This window comes from Anolis carolinensis, chromosome 2, assembly GCF_035594765.1.
Source record: "Anolis carolinensis isolate JA03-04 chromosome 2, rAnoCar3.1.pri, whole genome shotgun sequence".
Lineage (NCBI taxonomy): Eukaryota > Metazoa > Chordata > Lepidosauria > Squamata > Dactyloidae > Anolis > Anolis carolinensis.
The window spans coordinates 163,902,369-163,921,289 of NC_085842.1; the positions used below are offsets into that span (position 1 = coordinate 163,902,369).

General features: G+C 40.4%; 1 protein-coding gene across 6 annotated transcripts in view; it reads left to right on the forward strand.

The window, feature by feature from the left end:
• The window catches only part of ankfn1 (ankyrin repeat and fibronectin type III domain containing 1), a 282,113-nt gene extending 266,005 nt beyond the window's left edge, over positions 1-16,108 (forward strand). For all 6 annotated transcript variants that reach the window (XM_062970996.1, XM_062970998.1, XM_062970997.1 and 3 more), the window contains one exon: positions 4,261-16,108. In XM_062970996.1, the coding sequence (XP_062827066.1) occupies positions 4,261-5,057 (797 nt within the window). In that variant the 3' untranslated portion in view covers positions 5,058-16,108. The remainder of the gene's footprint in view (positions 1-4,260) is intronic.
• The last annotated feature ends 2,813 nt before the right edge of the window (positions 16,109-18,921 follow it).

The window sequence follows — 18,921 nt, forward strand, 5'->3', positions numbered from 1 at the left end:
ATCTGGCTGGATGAATCTTCTCAGATATTCCGTTTAAGAAACAACACCTTTTTATTCTATATATGGAAAAATCAGAATGTTTTATTAATTCTTACAAAGAATGTACTGAAATGCTTATTTATAAGTACAATAGGTCCTTTGATCTAGGATCCCCATGGATATCAAAATTCATGGATGTCCCTTTATTTATTTATTTATTTATTTACATTATTTATATTCCGTCCTTCTCACCCCGAAGGGGACTCAGGGTGGATCACATTGTACACATACAATGTCAAGAGTCAGACGCCAATTTGAGAGCAAAACAGAGTTTATTCAAGAGATAGCCCAAAAAATAGACACAAACACAAAAGATGGCTTTAAACACTTAACTTTCAGTGTTTTAAAGAAGTCCAAACAAAAATATATCATAAAGTATTCTTTAGCAAACAAACCGGATTATCCAAGCAAATAATCCAGATTAAACAAAAGGTGCTTCAATTCAGCTCTAAACAAACTAAGTTGGCTTGGAAAAGCAGCCAAAACAAAACAAAGACTTGGAAACTCCCAAAAAAACTCCCAAGAGTCACAAGCTCTAAACAGAAACCAAAACTGGGCAAAGGAGCTTGTAAACAAACTTGGAGCCGGTGCAAAAGGGAAGGTATGGTTCCAAGCCTTTACTGCGGCAAGCAACAGGCTTTGGGGATTTAAAGGGACAGTGCAAGAAGATGTCATCAAACCGGTCCGGAGTCGAAATAGCAGGAACAGCAGCAAACCGCTTTGAGAGTGCAGGTAATGCCAGGAGCTCAAGGGACAAAGCGAAGAGACGTCATCAGGTTGATCCAGGGTCAGGACAGGAGACAGCAGCAGGGTCAGGAGGCAAGCCAGAAGTCAAGAGCCGTGGGTAGACCAATCAGAGAGTGAAGGCAGAAACAGGGTCGAATTCCAGTCCAAGGTCCAGAGGTTGTAGTCATCAATTCAAGGTCCATGAAATGGCACAAAGAGCCAAAACAACGGAGGCAACAGCAGCTAAAAATAGTAATGACAGTGCAGTCCAGGAAAACCCACACAGTTCCAGCCCTCCGTTGCAGAGCAACCCAAATAAACTTACATCTGAAGCAAAGTCCCAGTCCAGTCTTCTTTAACACGTACAGGAGTCCCAGTGGCGCCCAGCAATACCTTGGCACACGCAAAGTGAAGTGACCAAACATTCCCAATTTATCCCAATTCTCCCTGGGTGTCCAAACACCAACACTCAAAGAGCAGGTGTCCCAAATCCTTAATCTGAATCAGAACTCCACACAGCTAATGCTCGTGGATCGGGCGTGCCTAATTCTTCATCAGAATTCCAATCATCCTGCCCACGCCCAACACCATGCACACCTGAGGATCCATCCTCCCTCCAAGCAGACCAAGTGGGATCTGCTTCTGAAGATACCCAAGGTTCAGCAGTATTCATGGGCCCCAATTCCCCAGGCATCTCCGGTGCCCGTGCCCAGTCAGTGCCCACTTCCTCAGCCACCACCAGTTCCCCAGCATCCATTTCTTCCACAGACTCCCCATCTGAATCTTCCATAGAAGACTCCCCATTGAGGTCCCTAATTCTCTTTCTGTGCAAATCCTCCAATGAGCCCTCCTCGCGAGGGTTTTTCCTTCCTCTCCTGATCCCACCACTACCATCCACAGTCCCCGAAGGCGCAGTCACAACATACAAGGCAAACATTCAATGCCATTAGTAAGTTCTAAGTCTATAAGTTCTAAACTGAGAAATGTGTCAGACTCCTGAGGCCATTTACATATGCAAAGGTATAATTCCTTAAGGAGATTCTTGCTAGATCAAACCAAGGGCCTATCTAGTTCAGCATACTATCCCAACATGAACTGACCTAATGCTTGCAAATAGTTTCATTTTGTTCAAGGAGAATCAATATGTCCTTCAGCTTTGGATGAAGTGCTATTAGAGGAGGGAGAAACAGTACTTTCCCAAAGACTCCTTCAACCCTGCAGCAGAGTTGTGTAGTCCGGAAAAGAGAAGGTTAAAGGGTGACTAGATTGCCATGTTTATATATTTGAAAGGAGGTCATATTGAAGAGGAAGCAAGCTTGCTTTCTGAGATTAAGAAATGGACTCAAACTACTGCAGAAAAAGAGAAAATATTCGGATGTATGTCCTGAGAGTGAAAGCTGTTTGACTGCGAAATATGCTGCCTGTGAGTGTGAGAGTCTCCTTCTCTGGAGGCTTTTAAACAGAAGGTGGGTAGTCATCTGTTGGGAGTGCTTCATTTGTGTATTCCTGCATAGCAGAACGGGGTTGGACTTGGTGGCCCCTTGTGTCTGTGATTCTGTGAAGGAGCTAAGACTTATTTTAGCTTCTGGTTTCCCTCACATACCTTCAGCAGTAGGTGAGATCTTGGCCTGAATCTTGTTTGTTGATCCTAACCAGAGTAGACTCTTTGAATCAGTTGTATTCTAGTGAGGACGCACAAGAATTGTCAATATCATTGATTCATTGGATCTACAGGTATATCTCATGTATGACCTCATCACATGAGGAGAAGTGGGCTGCCAGGATGCTTCCTCCTCAAAGCCCACTGGATGCCATCACACAATGTATGGCAACTTTGGGCATCGCTCCATGGAAGAAGTGTACAGAGAGCATCGTAGGACGCTTCCCTCGGAACACTAGAGGCTTCCATGGGAACAACCGGGCCAGCGTGGGGGAAAGCCACGCAGAGATGCTTCCCCACGTCTGATGGGGAAGTGTCGCTGTGGATGAGGTGGGCTAATGGGATTGCCCCACTGCCCCACAGATTTGCCACAGAGGCTGGCAAATCACCCCGCACACCCTTATCAATGTGATAAGGTCCCTAATGAAGTGCATGTGTTCCTGGGCATGGCTTCCTTAACAAACAAAAAAAACTTGGTGCCACAAAGAGAAATGACTTGGAGTGAATAGGGATAGGTACCTACTTCACAAAAAAAAGAACAGTCCCGTAATTTTTTTAAAAAAGATTTTATCCAAAACTAACAATATGTACATATGAAATGTGTTCAATTCAGGTAAGCCTTTGTCAATCAAGCTTCCAGAGACCACTTGAATGCATTTTCTAAAATACATTCAGGGACGTGTTTTTCTTCCACCAGCGCTTACCTTTTGTAATGATTTCCCTTTTTTGGATATATTGTAGGTCTCTGGGGGGTTTTTTTAACATTCTGAGGGAGCTGGTAAACTGCTTTCCTTTTTCCTCTGTGTTACTGTTCACAGGTGCACAGTAAGAGATTTGGAAGGCAGCTACTGTTAATTAACCTATCATAGGCACCTGCTACACATAGTTAAAGTGGGATAGGTTGAAGCAGAATCCTATTATTTCCCAATTTACGTTTTTATTAAATTGTTTACTGTAGACACATTGCTGCAACCCCATCACCAAAGGTCTGAGTTTCTCCAGCTTTCCTTCACCACCTACAAATGTTGATTCTGCTAAAAAGAAAAGACCTTTCATGTTAGACAGAGAAAGTGTTTTTAAAACTTTGATTTAAAGAAGTTTCATTGTTAGAGGCTTTGTTAATTGAGCTAGGCCTATATTTATCACTAGCTGTGCCCGGCCACGCGTTGCTGTGGCGAAATCTGGGGGTATGGGAAATAAAGTATTGAGGAATTGGTGATAGTTAAGGTAAAGGGTAAAGGTTTTCTCCTGACATTAAGTCCAGTTGTGTCCGACTGCACACTGAAGTGGATTATATGGCAGTGTGGAGTCAAGATAATCCAGTTCAAAGCAGATAATATAAGATTGTAAATGGGTTATATAGCTGCGTGGAAGAGTCTTGAGTCTACACTGCCATATAATCCAGTTCAAATCTGATAATCTGTATTTTATAGGCAGTGTGGAAGAGGCCTAAGTGAGGCATAACTCTGCCTGTCCCCTGGGCTGAGTGGGTTGCTAGGAGACCAAGTGGGCGGAGCCTAGCCTTCTAACTGGCAGCAATGGGATAAAAACAATTATTCCTCTCCCTCTAATTAGGACTTTATTTTTATTTTATTTTTGTTGTATGAACATAGAGGCATGGATGAGGGGTTGTGCTGCCAAGTTTAGTGTTTCTGGGATGTGTAGTTTTGTTGTTTTGTCCTAGGCCGAAATTTCATTACCCTTTTATATATATAGATTGGGGGAGGGGAGGTTACAATAGTATTCCCTGTCTAGAAGATAGTGGGGCACATACCATAGGTATGTAACCTGAAAGTGGTAATCTTTTCTCTCTCTTGTAATCCTTCTGCTTGCAGATTCTCAGCCTTATTCAGATGAAGAAGGTTGCTCTGAAGTTTTCCTTCCAACTGACAGTGACTATGATTCCAGTGATGCATTGAGTCCTAGAGAGCTGGATTTGGTTTATTTGTCCTCCCAGGATATCTCCCATCAGGCAGTGAGCTGTCTGAGTGGCAGCGCACCAGACGTCCTTCAAGTCCATGACATCAAAGCGTGCCTGACTCCAAAACAAAACCCAAAAGGAGTCAGCACCGTAGAGGCAGATGTTGACCAATCTACAGAATTCATGCAGAGCCTGTCGATAGGAGGTCTGTCACCGAAAAGTACAGAAAAGAATCCAGGCCTGAGGCAACCATTGAGTTTCTTAGGTAAGAAAAAGCATGGGAAACATCAGCACTACAGTTACTTCAGCAGACAGCACCGTTGGCTGCGTGTCCACAGTGAGACCCAATCCATGTCCCTCTCCGAGGGCCTGTATACACCACATCTCACCCGAGCCACAGAGTTCTCCCAAGAGCCTACCTTTGGTGAGCAGATAAGCATCTCTATTGATTGTCCACGCACCACTTTTTTATCTCATGCTTCAAGCCTCCCAGAAGAAGGGAAGGACAAATATGAGGAACTTAGGCCGAGCATCCACAGGATATATGTTGAGCCTTTCAAGAGTATGCTCCCCAGTGAAGATGGGAAAGCCTGGGCCCTGAGCACCCAGCCAGTAGGAGATGAGAATTTGCACAGCCCCACAGGCCAGAGAAAGTTCTCAGAAGATCGATCCAACTCTAGTATCACTGAAGTATTCAGCAGCGATCTCTAGGGACAAGTATTGCACTGGGGAGTACCTCCACAATCTAAATGTGATTACAAGTCATTTCTTCAAAAGAGCCTCTACGTCCAAAGGTTCCAACTCATGTTCTCAAAGATCGTCACCATGGTTTTCTAAGATGACACATGCAAAGTGGGTTGCAAATATGCTTGTTTGCACAATCCTTTCTAAAGCTGAACTCCTGGACATTAGGAATTTATATTTGGTTTTACCAGAGCAGCGAGGAACATTCTCCAGGGAATGTTTTCCACAGGTCTTTCAAAGCAATTGAAATGTTTCCTAAAATACCCACCACCACAAAATTGCAGTTGTTTCATCCTCATTTATTTGTGTTCACAGCCTCGATCAGCTGCTACATTAACCCCATTTTTTAAAAAAAGGTTCATATAATCATTCCAATCAGACTACAAGGCATCACAAAAGACCAACAAGGATAATTCACACATGACATTGGATAATTCACACATGACAATGATTCTCATACTGAATTGATTTCCTTTGTTTGTCCTCAGTGATGCCATGACATGACATGAAATAAGTTCTGTTGAAATGACAAGATTATTGATACTAGAAAGAAAGCGATCAGTCTAAAAAATAAAATGGCACTAGCGCTGCAGCCAGTTAGGCCTGTAAAGAGTACCTGACTTTGCACTAAAAGGCAACTTCTCTCTCTAGTACACCTGTGGTAAAAAAAAAAATACTCATAAAGGTACCTTCCCAAAAAGACATTGAAAGGTATAGCAGTGGGGACCTGGGAAAGAAATGCTAGACAAAGAAACGCTTTAGTTTTTGTTCTAGTCTAAATTTGATTTATCTGCACTCTGGAAGGATGTGTTTGACTTTGGCTTTCTCAAGCTACAGAACTTTAAAGGGATAAATATTGTCTGAGGACACCTCTCTCCTACAGAGTTAAACTGATTGCTTGCTTTCCTATGGAAGTTTTTCTTTACCACATTACTCAGCAGTTCACTAGATCCCCTTGTGGGATAGAGGGATGCCAACATAGCTAAGTGACATCAAGAAGACATGAATTTGTAGCTAAAATACAAACTCTGGGTCATGAGTTGGCAATCCTGTTTCAAGCAAGTCCTCATCTCACCCTTTGTTATTACTGGGCAATGAGATTTGACCATGTATTCTCATTAAAAAAAAAAAAAAAGATCACAGTACTGGAAGCTAGAGACTTCCACGTCACCAGATTAATGAATTGGCTTTGGATTTCACTCTGAAACTTAAAGAATCTATTCATAGTGCTGAACCTTATCTCCAAAATGGCTTTAATAGTTGAGAGAGTGGATTTACTATCCCACTGACAAGGAATCCATTAACTGTCCCTAGACTGGAGGCACAATTTTGCTAGTACAGTCTGGGCATAACGGTGAAAACTAAGGTTTGGAGTTTTTCACAGCATGTTTTTAAGGCACTCTTCTAAATAACTGAGCCTAACTCTATAGTTTAGTTTTAATTTCTTGGGGGAAACTATGGTTCCAGGTTTTGAAATGTAACCTGACCTTTTGGAATAATTTAATGTGAATTGCCTTTTGTTGACACAATTCCACAAAATTCATACCCATGTTCATGTAAGGTCACAGCTTCCATGTAACCCTGTAGAAAATCCCTGTGGATAAAGTAAAATTGTTCAAGTATGTGCATTTTTTGCTGTAGAGTCTAGAAATCCGATCTTTAATTCATTATTACTTAGAGTTTGGATAATGAAGCAATCTATGAAGTCAACTGAAGGGTGAAATTAATCTCAATTAACTAAGTTGAAAATATAGTAACTCTGCCTGAAAATAATAGCAGTAGTATTGCAGACTAACATTTCCCAAGAAAGACAAAACAAAAGTTGATTCCTTTGACCACAAATGCACACACATACATCATATTAGTTCTGGCATCTCTTCTTAGCTAATGCTATAATAATCCAACAAAAGGCAACATTTTCATGTCATTCTGAGAATATCAAATGCATTAGTCACCTCTTGAGACAGTACTTTTTGAGAGTGAGCAACAAGGCTTCTTTAATACAGTATGACTCCTGTATCCATGGGGGATACATTATAAAACACCACCTGTATATATCCAAAACTGGGGCAAGAGAATAGAATTAGAGAGGACCACTAACAGTTCTGGAAGTGATATTATTTGGACCATGGGAAGGTGAAATTACGGGTATCGAGTCTGTGGATAAGGGAGTTACACTATATCACTTTCTCAGAAATAATCACAAATATTTCTCCTATAGGAGTTATATTTTCCTCTCACATGTACGCAGGCTATATTTTCCTAGTCCACAAATTTCTTAATTTTACATTGTTTGTCTTCATTGTAAATATATTTAAAAACAAGCATCAATCAGCCATGCACTCAACTATTTTACTGAATGCATGCATTTCATAGTGAAATCTGATGACTGCATCAATACGGATTGGGTGGTTGTTAAAATTAGCCTCCTTCGGCTTGGTGTCTTCAGCACCTTTTTAGTTATAGATCCCATCAGCCCGACACAACATGGCCAAAGATCAGGAATGTAATCCAGTTGTAATCCAAAAATAGCCAGACGCTACAAGGTTGGGGAACACTAATTGAAATGCATCCAAGATAAAGGTTATGATCTATATGAAAAATTCTCAATGGTCAAATAGATAACCCTTGTCTGTGGTCTACAGAATTTCATTTCAGTGGTCCTTGTGCTATTAATAATATCCCATCATGCAGACCCATTCATCTGTGCTGGTTCAAAACTGCTGACATCAGAACTACTAACATCTACTTTTGTTTGTTGTCACATATGTAATGCAAAAGGTTGCTATCTGAACTTTGTCAATCCTCAGCAAAAATTTGATGTCCTATAGTATTCATGTTGAAATTCTGGGCTCAGCCCAGATTACGAAGAGGAATTTTTCTAGTGCAATGCATCTAAGGAAGAAAAGCCTCTGAAAATATTGATATTGCACACATATTCATATATTTATGGCATATTCAATATATTTAAATATATTGTATCTCTATTTGACATCTCACGATACTTGACTTCAGTATTCTTGTCTGGATTTAGACGAGAACTTACTCTAATGAAATAAATCACTTCTGGCAGATGCATACCATAGCATCATTTGGAGAACCTAAACAATTCCTAGAGAGGGCATTTTTGGTCAAACGCAGGTAGTTGTCCCATGAATACAGGGGTCGTAGTATATTTAAAAACATTAGTAAAAAATGCAGGTTGAAAGCAGTTTTTAAAATCACTCACAAAACTTAATAAAATAGAAACAGCCACCCCACATTACAAGTTCATTTTGCCACATATTAGAAATCAAAATAAAAGAGTCTTCCAGCATGAAGATAGTAGCAAGGGGATGATCCAGACTTCCTATGGAAGGGAGTTCCACAACCTAGAAGCAGCCATGGACTTTTGCTGGTTGAATTGGATATTATACAAGCATAAGAAAATATCCAGTACTGCCTTTCACAATTTATATTCATAATCTGTACAATAGAAGTTGAATGGTGCCCAGGAAGCCACCCAAATAGTCACAGCTTGGCTTGGGGATTTGCTTGGAAAGTTCTCCCACCCCTTCAACCAAGTTGTAGCCATCACCCTCTCAGAACATACGGATGCTCCTGTAGCTTTAGACTCCATCAACACCAGTGTCAAATAGGCTTTTAGCTTGGAGCCAATCTTTTGTATTACACAGTTGAGATATGGCAGTATTTGACAGCTAACAAACAGTAAACATATCTAATAGTAGTTTAGCTGGAATTTCATACTTAATGCAACTAGAGCAATCAGGAGATGCCATCATGTCTGAGATTGCAATCCTACATACACACAGATGTCCAAGGTTGCACTGTGCATGGTAATTTAATTGGGAGGAGAATCATTTCATGGTCACAAAGACAAGTTCAAATTTCAAATTAGAAATGTTAGTCAAAATTAATAAAGCTATACATTTCTACAAAATATAAATTTGGAGGTAATATTTCAACTCTAAGGACAATGGTCCTTTGGCATCTTGCATTTTAAAAAGTGCTACAAGTCTCTCCTGTTGAGAGTAGGTCTGACTGGGTTTGAGAATCTACATGTGCTTATTGCATTGGCTGAGAATTTAAGTTATATTAACTATACTTAATTGAAAGGGACTGAGGTAGTTTGATGATATACATTTTGACATAACTGCAACAGGGCCACAATCTGTCTCTAGCAACCCAGTCTTTAACTTCCATGGTTCCATCCGCTGGAACACTAGGGTGGTGATTGTAGTTTGGTCAGAGGCACTGGATCCCTTTTGTTTAAGAACTCTGAATGCACATCCAAAATTCCACAGGGTAAAACCAATACGGTTAAAGCAGAATCAGTGCTACAATCAAAACATCAAACATTCGGATGTCCCCTGGGCAATGTCCTTGCAGACTTCCGATTCTCTTATACTAGAAGTGACTTGCAGTTTCTCAAATCACGCCTGATATGAAAAATTGTGTGACGTGAATGGGCTTCAATTCGTTGTTGCATGCCTGAACTTCAGTTCTAGTAAGACTTGAAGCCTGACTTGGAAGCATTTTACTTATCCCCATTTTTCATTGTTGATACTCCACTCACTGAAATCCTGCCCAAATGGCTTCTTAAATATTTCTACTTGTGACCTCTTTGGCCTGAGAAATTTTTATGTATACAGGTATATAAAATACTGTATATACTCAAGTATAAACCTAGTTTTTCAGCCCTTTTTAAGGGCTGAAAAAGCTCCCCTCGGCTTATGCTCGAGTGAGGATCCTGGCTGGCTTATGTTCGGGTCGGCTTATAGTCAAGTATATAGGTAATCAGACTTAGACAGTCTTATATTATTAAAGTATTATTATTATTATTATTATTATTATTATTATTATTATTATAAATTACAATTTTATGTAAACATTCAAAAACATTTAACCTATTGATGCCTCAAATAATGTAATTTTATTAGTATCTATATTTATTTTTATTTTTGAAATTTGCCAGTAGCTGCTGCATTTCCCACCCTCGTCTTATAATTGAGTCAATAGGTTTTCCCAGTTTTGTGATAAAATTAGGTACCTCGGCTTATATTCAGGTCGGCTTATACTCGAGTATATACGGTAGGCAGTAAAACCAAATGTTTACTAATAACCAAACAGCATTTGCAAGGTTTGCTAAATAGTCTGATTTTCCTTTTTATGAGGTACAGCTGAAGCATTACCTGCAGACTGAGTCCACTGTAAACAACACTACACCAAGTGCACCAAATTTATTCGAAGCAACACTCCACAACAGACTTGTGTAAATGTCTAAAACAGCCACTAGGTGACATTCTTTTACTGTTGCAGTTTTTGGGGGACCCCAGCATTGAGTTAAAGGGACTCCCTTTGGGTTTAGGACCCACAGTTGAAGAAGCAGTGTTCTAGACAAAAGCACCCACATGCTACCCACTTTCTGACTACACATACAATAATGGTAGGCTAATTTTGTACACATACATATATAAGCAGCACAGGCACCCCACACAGAAAGCTGTAAATTACTATTTCATTGCTGAAGTGTAAATATTTTAAATGGAGCCAATGAAAGACTCAAAGTGATGGGGAGGGAAGAAGGGGGGGGCTCCGTGTATATAGGCAATGGAATTTTTTATCCAGAAAGTTTATGCTTAGGGTTTTTAACATGAAATGTTTTGGAAAGAAATGGTGCATCTTTCTATTTCTGTGTTACACACAGAGACACAGAAATGCACTTAGTTGCTGGTCAACTCTTTTTAAACACATGGCTTATGACTGTTATGTAATATATATATATATATTCACCGCCTTAGTAACAAGGACGTAGTGTATTTGAAAAAAGATGCTGCACTGCTTGGAAACTTCTTCTAGCATTCTGAATTCAGAGTTTCTCCAAGGTGTTGAACTTTGCCATCAGCAAAATATATTTTTAGAACAGGCTCCTTGTGTGTTTGCATGTCGTGGTTTATAGTGGCAAAATCTAGCAAGATTTGTTTTCTTCTTGTTTTCAATCATTGCACTCTTATTCTACAAGGCAAGAAAATGGAGGCCTTCTCGTATGATGCTGTTATGTGACAAAGGTCCACCTCCCCTGAGTTGGTGGAGTGAGCAACTCTTTTACTGGCATATAGATTCAGCCTTTCCATTTTCAGCAGAAGCAAAAACAAAGATTGGATACTCTGCAGGGCTCCAAGAACCATATTGAGGAGCAAAGACATTCTAGGCAGAGATGGAACACTCGTGCTGCCAAATGGGTTTTTTTTAAAGGGCAGGGAAATAACTAATCAGCTTTGAAATAAATCTAACATATTCTAGGATAGTGGTTCTCAACTAGTGGGACCCCAGGTGTTTTGGCCTTCAACTCCCAGAAATCCTAACCGCTGATAAACTGGCGGTGATTTCTGGGGGTTGTAGGCCAAAACACTTGGGACTCACAGGTTGAGAATCACTGCTCTAGAATGATAATACAGTATGATCCCCATGTCCATGGAGACCCGCTGTTGATACTGAGACCGTGGATAATAGCAGCTAATATATTTGACCTTGGCTGGAAACATACAATAGAATCACACTGGAGGATCTAGAAAGGCCCACAAACACTCCAGGGAGCGGGTGTTTTTTTTGTAACATGGGTGAGAGAAGCCGTGGACATCAATTCCATGGATAAAGGGGTTGTATTGTAACCTATGCTGCTCTGCCTCAGCCTTTTGTCTTGTGGTGTAAACAGTGTGCTGATGTATTTTATTAAGGCTAGAAAAACAGGAGTAAGATGTGTATTAAGAATATGAGCCAAGGTGCATTATAGGATATTGATCCTTTTCTCATTATCATTCTCTGTGCTTGGATGAAATTGCCAAGTCAGATATAAGTGGAGATACTCCATGGATGCCAATGGTAATATTTGAAGGTCTTTGTGAGTTGCACTTTTTGACGGGCTTTTTCTTATCCTGTCATTTCCACATCCTTGCCATGTAGGTTCCCAGGGATCTATATAGTGTCCCCACTGATATTGTTTGGATTGTTGGGGCTTGAGGGCAAGAGAGAATTGGGTATGAAAAGAATATTAGTAAATTTTCCCAATTCTCGGTGGGTTTGCCTTGTATTGCTCTTGTTGTTGTGAGCTTTGAAGTCCTTTCTGACTTAAGGTGACCTCATCATAAGTTTTTCTCAGCCAGAATTACTCACTAAAGGTTTGCCATTGCTTTCCTCTGAGGCTGAGGGAGTGTGGCATGCCCAGGGTCATCCAGTAGGTTTCCATGGATAAGACTGGGTTTGAACCATGTTCTCCCACAACCTCATCAAATGTGCTGCTGGAATCACCATGGATTGTGGTGATTCCGGCGGTGCCAATTAGAGGGCGTGGGGAACCCGTCACCCCACTCACCACATCATCCAACTCACCCGAGTCCCCATCCAATGGGAAGAATAGACCACCCGCATTTCTCCCATATTGCCACCATGATGGCATGTGCCAGTTCACCTTCCCTGTAACCACAGAGCCCTGCAGGAAATAGCTGTGCATTGTGGAATGGGAGCCAGAGGGCTTCGTGATTAAAGGTAAGGTGAACCGGAGCATGCTGCTGAATTCACCCCTGTCTAATGAGTTTGTAAGGGTCTTGATCCAACAGAGGAAAAATGTTTGGAAATAAAGTTACCAAAATATGAAAAATATTTGGAAGTGTACAAAATCCTCATGTACCCATTAGAGAACAAAGATTTGTATCCCTAAATGTTTTAGAAGAAACATCAATGCACTTTTTTTTTCCAAAATAAGAAGTGGCCCTTTTAGGAAAACGGAGCACCTGCAAGTTCCCGACTGAATGGGGTGAGAGGCAATGCTTCAGCCTTCTGAGATCCAGTCTTCCATTCCATCCCAGTTGATCAATGTCTCCTGAGTGGTCCAGGAGCCAGACAGCAGGACTGTCTTGTTCAGCCTATGGAAGGAATGCAGACATGTCAGCAGCCATCAATGGCACAATTTATTCCACTACTACGTACGTTTCCTGGGCTGAACTGAGCAGTAGGGAAAGTGTTTTCACTTTCTTTCCCTCTACCCCAAGTTTAGTTGGAGAGTATTAGACTGAGAATGGGGGGATGCCTAATAATTGCCTGCCTCTGGCATTAAGCAACTGCCTCAGTTGATAATGTTGGTAGGAAGGTGGCAGCAGCAATCGACGACTTGTTCCCCTTTATTGGAAGAGAATGTACTTGTCCTGATCCTCTAAACTAGTTGCTTGTCCACAGGTATTGGGGGAGAGGGAAATCTATCTACAGTATAAGATTTGTCTGAGATTACTCAATTTATCTGTGTGGGATGGAGGGGATCTTCTCAGGCAGCAAAAACGTCTTGGGCCAGCTTTCCTAGAATGCAGCAATGAGACTAATATATCTTCCAACTGTCCAAGTTTTGCAGGGACATTCCCCTAAATACCCAAAAGATATAATGTCTGATTTTGGAAACAAGCAAGGTTGATTAACTCTGGTTAGTACTTTTCTGGGAGACTTCCAATGACTATTAGATGTCATAGGCTATATTCCAGAGGAAGGAACGGCAAACCACCTCTGAGTATTCCTTGCCCAAGAAAACCCTATGAAATTCACAGCATTTCCACAAGTCAAAAGATGACTTGTAGGCACAGAGAGAAGGGGAGAAACTGTCAAGGATGCAAGAAATGCACCCACAATTCTTTGAAATGTTTCAGAGGATGTTGGGACAAAACATTTTGACTGTGCAATGCATCTATTATTGGATGCAAAGTGTCCTGGGCTGAAGCTGTGTATTGCTCTCCAGCCTTGATTTGTATATAGTGTTTTGGCTGTTTATTGAGTGTTCTTGTTTTTTATTGTAAATTGTTGCTATCCATGCAACTGAGTGTATGTTTAAAATTTCAACTTTGGTACATTAAATGCACAATTTTGTGTGCTTAAAAACTCTGTATATACACAGATGAACAATGACTACTGTTAAGTATTATCTGGGGATTTTGCATCCCAAACAATATTTTCATGTATGCATCTCTAAAAATATTGTTTAAAAATACTGCTGTATCAGAGATGCCTCTTCACCTATGTGTTTTGAGAAGAGATTTGACTCAAATTTTCAATGATATGTATTTTTGATAACTTCGAATATAGGTGATACTATTTTAAAGAAAAATTGATCAGCTGAAAGAATATGAAATCTATTATAGTGAAATGCATTCATAGCCATACAGATTGCGATTTTTGTTTTAAACGTGAATATTAGTTTGTCTTTATTGAGATATAGGATAGAGACCCCTTTGGGAAATCAGAGACGGGAATTGCTGGTGTAAATTCCATTTTCAGTTTATTGTTCCCTCTAATATTTAAATAAACATAAAGTATTGATTTGATTCTCTGATCCCCTCATGTTTGTAATTCCTGTTATTTCACATTCTTATGTTTCCAAATCCGTCACATCCATTACCACTTTTCTGTTTCCAAGCTGGCCTCATGATCATAGGTTTTGCTTTGGCACCATGCTTTTAGAATTGAGCAGCATGTTACCATATATACTGGTACAGAATAGGAAAATCACCACCCCAAAACATGTTCACAAGATTGTTGGTTGAGCTTCTTTGCAAATCAGTCTAGTACTTAGAATTGGGGTGGGACTTGACTAATGAGAGATAGCTTGTGTGGCTTCAGCCAGTTATCCAGGTGTGTGCTAGGAAGCAATGAACTCAACTGTTTGGATTTCTCCACTATAGCTTTTATGTGAAGATACAGAGGCTTGTCTTTTGAATTCTACAAGCCACAGTCCTAAAAAAGTCCTAAGGTTATCCTTCAGTCCTAAGCAAGAAGATACATAAAGCATGAAGAATATTACTTTTGGCGGCTTTTGTAGAGCCTCCTGGCCATGTGTTTTTTATGCCTTGGCATATCTTTCCATTGCTATCCAATCCCCACTGAAACAGCTAGGTATATGCATCTTAAATTAGTATGAAAGTACATTTCTTGATCTAGGACTGCTTTCATATATTGTACTCATAAATTAGAAAAATTACTTTTTGAGGATACAAATCCCAGAATCTCCCATCTAACATAGCCAGAGATGGCAACATAATGACTGTAGACTGGGAGGGTGAACAAAACAAGACTGAAAATGCACATTCTAATCCAGATCGTGAAAAATTCCTTTTTAGGGATGATAATAAATTAAATTGTCCCAAAGTGCCATTCAGAATACGAGGTTTGTCTGTCAGTATATATGGTAACAAATGTCCATGCTGAAACCACCTTACAACACCATAGGTCTCCCAGGCAAACAAGTGTGTGTACTGTAGGCTATATATTGCCACAAGGCGCATTTCTAAAACACATTTGGCTGCTTTGATGCAATGGAAAAAGCACAAAAAGCAGCCAAGGAGTCTTGGGCAAAAGCCAAAAGAATTCCAACATCCTGTGTCCTTCCTTGTGTGTTTAATTTCCAAAGATGACAATTTTGTTGCATGTACCAATCTAAGCAAAAATGAGTAATGAAACCCTTTAAAGTGGCATAAAAGGTGCCCCACCTGCCACAAAAGGCATGCCACTGAAATAAAAAAATCTAGCTTGTGTGCATGTGTCTTTAATGGCTCTGGTACATTTCTGCACAAAATAAAGTGCATTGGAAGGGTTGATCAGTTAGCTGTTTCTGTTCACCAGATCTTCTGCTTTCTTCTTTGCACAATGCATAACTGGAGTGAGCAGTTGCAACTTCCACAACACTTTTCTCTGAATTGTCATGTCTTGTTGTGAAGGAAGGACTGTGCTGTTTTCTAATTGCCTCTGTGTATTGTACACCAAAATGCTTTAAAAACAACTGGAGAAAACAACAAAAGCTGCCGCAACAATAATTGTGAAATGGATCTGCTTTTAATAGCATGTTTCTGACTTGCTCTTCTGACAGCAGCAGCCGTCATGCTTTTCGATTCTCTTTCTCTAAATGTGTTTGTCTTTTCCTAGGTAAAATGTTGCTTTCATTTTGATTCTGTCTTCAAATAAAAAAATATTTTTTAAATAAAAAAGTTGTGGAGAGAATTAAATTCCTTTATTAACATGTTTTTCTTCTTCCCAAGGATTCAAACCCAGTTGGGATTGACAAAAGATGAGCAATTAATTATTGACAATTTAACCTGTGATTATCCAGCCATTACGGAGTCCCTCCCTATTGCTCCACACGGATAGGAAAGCCCTTCCCACAGAGGCTCACCCAGAATGAAATGCACAGTCCTGCCCCCCACCCCCCACCTCCGGACTCATACCTGGAAAAGTTGTTTTTGGGATCTACAACTTACATACAGAAAGAGAGAATGATTATTTAAAATTATGCAGAAATCATGACCTTGTACAGGGCAATGGCCATGTGGGAAAATAATGCCAAAATTTTATTTCAAATATAATTGGGACTGGGGTTGAATATAAGACACCAGATCCCATTTGAACTTCAAAACTAAGCAAAATGAACACAATGAACAAAATTAACTAACAAAATGAAGTTTAACTGGGACAAATGCAAGATACTTCACTTCGGCAGAAAAAATGGAAAGATACAGAATGGGGGACACCTGGCTAGACAGCAGTACATGTGAAAAAGATCTTGGAGTCCTTGTGGACAACAAGTTAAACATGAGCCAGCAATGTGATGCGGCTGCTAAGAAAGCCAACGGGATTCTGGCCTGCATAAATAGGGGTATAGCAACTAGATCCAGGGAAGTCATGCTCCCTCTCTACTCTGCCTTGGTCAGACCACACCTGGAATACTGTGTCCAATTCTGGGCACCACAGTTGAAGGGAGATGTTGACAAGCTGGAAAGCGTCCAGAGGAGGGCAACTAAAATGATTAAGGGTCTGGAGAACAAGCCCTATGAGGAGCGGCTTAAAGAGCTTGGCATGTTTAGCCTGCAGAAGAGAAGGCTGAGAGGAGACATGATAGCCATGTACAAATACGTGAAGGGAAGTCATAGGGAGGAGAGAGCAAGCTTGTTTTCTGCTGCCCTGGAGACTAGGACACGGAACAATGGCTTCAAACTACAGGAAAGGAGATTCCACCTGAACATCAGGAAGAACTTCCTCACTGTGAGGGCTGTTTGGCAGTGAAACTCTCTCCCCCGGGCTGTGGTGGAGGCTCCTTCTTTGGAGGCTTTTAAGCAGAGGCTGGATGGCCATATGTCAGGGATGCTTTGAATGCGATTTCCTGCTTCTTGGCAGGGGGTTGGACTGGATGGCCCATGAGGTCTCTTCCAAATCTACTATTCTATGATTCTATGATAAGCAGAGTTTGTCCTGGTTAGTGCTTGGATGGAATACTAGGGACGTCTTCACATGGGGAATTTTGCCCCATTTTGCCACTTTTGATCATGGCAAGGACAGGGCTTGCCATGCGCCATCACACGACTTTTTCCTCCACTATGGAGAGGAAAGTGTAATTTCACCCCTTTTTGCTGTGTGATGGCAGAAAGGACGGCAGGGCAACACACGTTGCCACACGTTGCCGCCCTTTCTGCCATCTGATGACGGGAGGGAATAGCTTCCCAATAATAATAATAATATTGTGGTTTTGTGAAACGAAATCCAGCATGTCTATCTTGTTTGCTGTGTCATACAACGTCGTTGTGTCAATAATAACAACAACAACAACAACAACAACAACAACAACAACTTTATTTTTGTATCCTGCCCCATCTCCCCGGAAGGACTCAGGGCGGCTTACATGCAGATGAAGCCCGGTAAATCATAAAATACGTCATAAAAGCTATATTTTGGGGAAGGAAATTACAAACCACTTCTGAGTATCTCTTGCCTAAGAAATTCTATGGAATTTATTGGGTGACCATAAATCTACAGGAGAGTTGTAAGAGTACCAAGATTCCACAATGGGTTTTAGACGGGATGTGTTATTGGTGTTTATTATGAGCGATTTAATAAGCACTGTTACCTGCATTGAGCTCTCTAGGTAAGGTCAACTATGGACTTAAACCACCTCAGTAGATAAGCATTAACTGGAGTATTTCTTCATTAATTAATGTTCCTATACGTTTTTCTGCTATAATTTTATGGGCAGGAAGGTCTACATTGCTCATCAATTTGTTTGTCAGGGTTTCTTTTAATTCCACTGCTGCATTATTTAAAATACTGTAAGAAATGTGTTTAAAACAGTTGTATACTGAAAGCAAAAAGCGTGGGTGCCTTCATCCATACTAAGCTAATGATATTGAATGAGAAGCTCGAGGAAGGTTAATTCAAGGAACCCACATTTTATTGAGGAAAGCCATATTCTGTAACTAGAAAGGGAAAAGGTATAAAACAAATCAATTATCATGGCTGTAACTGTAACGAGGGCAGGAAATGAGGCTTGTCTAACTGAGTCTCTTTCATGAATTAGAAAACAGTCCCTCCCATTCTCAGATACCCTGTTGTCTTAGCTATAGCTCAGTATTGCTACATTTCTGGAAATTTTGATGCTATGAGGGGAAAAAACCCTCTATCTCAAACTCTCTTATGCTTCTCCTGAAATAAAAAAAACCCTCACATTTTGAGGAGGAATGGGGTCTGGGGCCTGGTTTCACAAACATTTCTACATCTTACCATAAGCCATTTTCATCACATAGTGAATCTCTTCTGATCATATGGAAAACCTATTGGCTCAGGTTAGCTGTCCTGATAGAGGAAGGCGGGATATCAATTACAGAAATAAAATCAAACCATTAGTATTATAAAATTAATCCCTGTCCCAAAAGATGGAGTCAACATGAATTCTGAAGTCAAATATGAATTTTGTTTTATTTTTATATACAGTAGAATCTCACTTATCCAACATAAACAGGCCGGCAGAATGTTG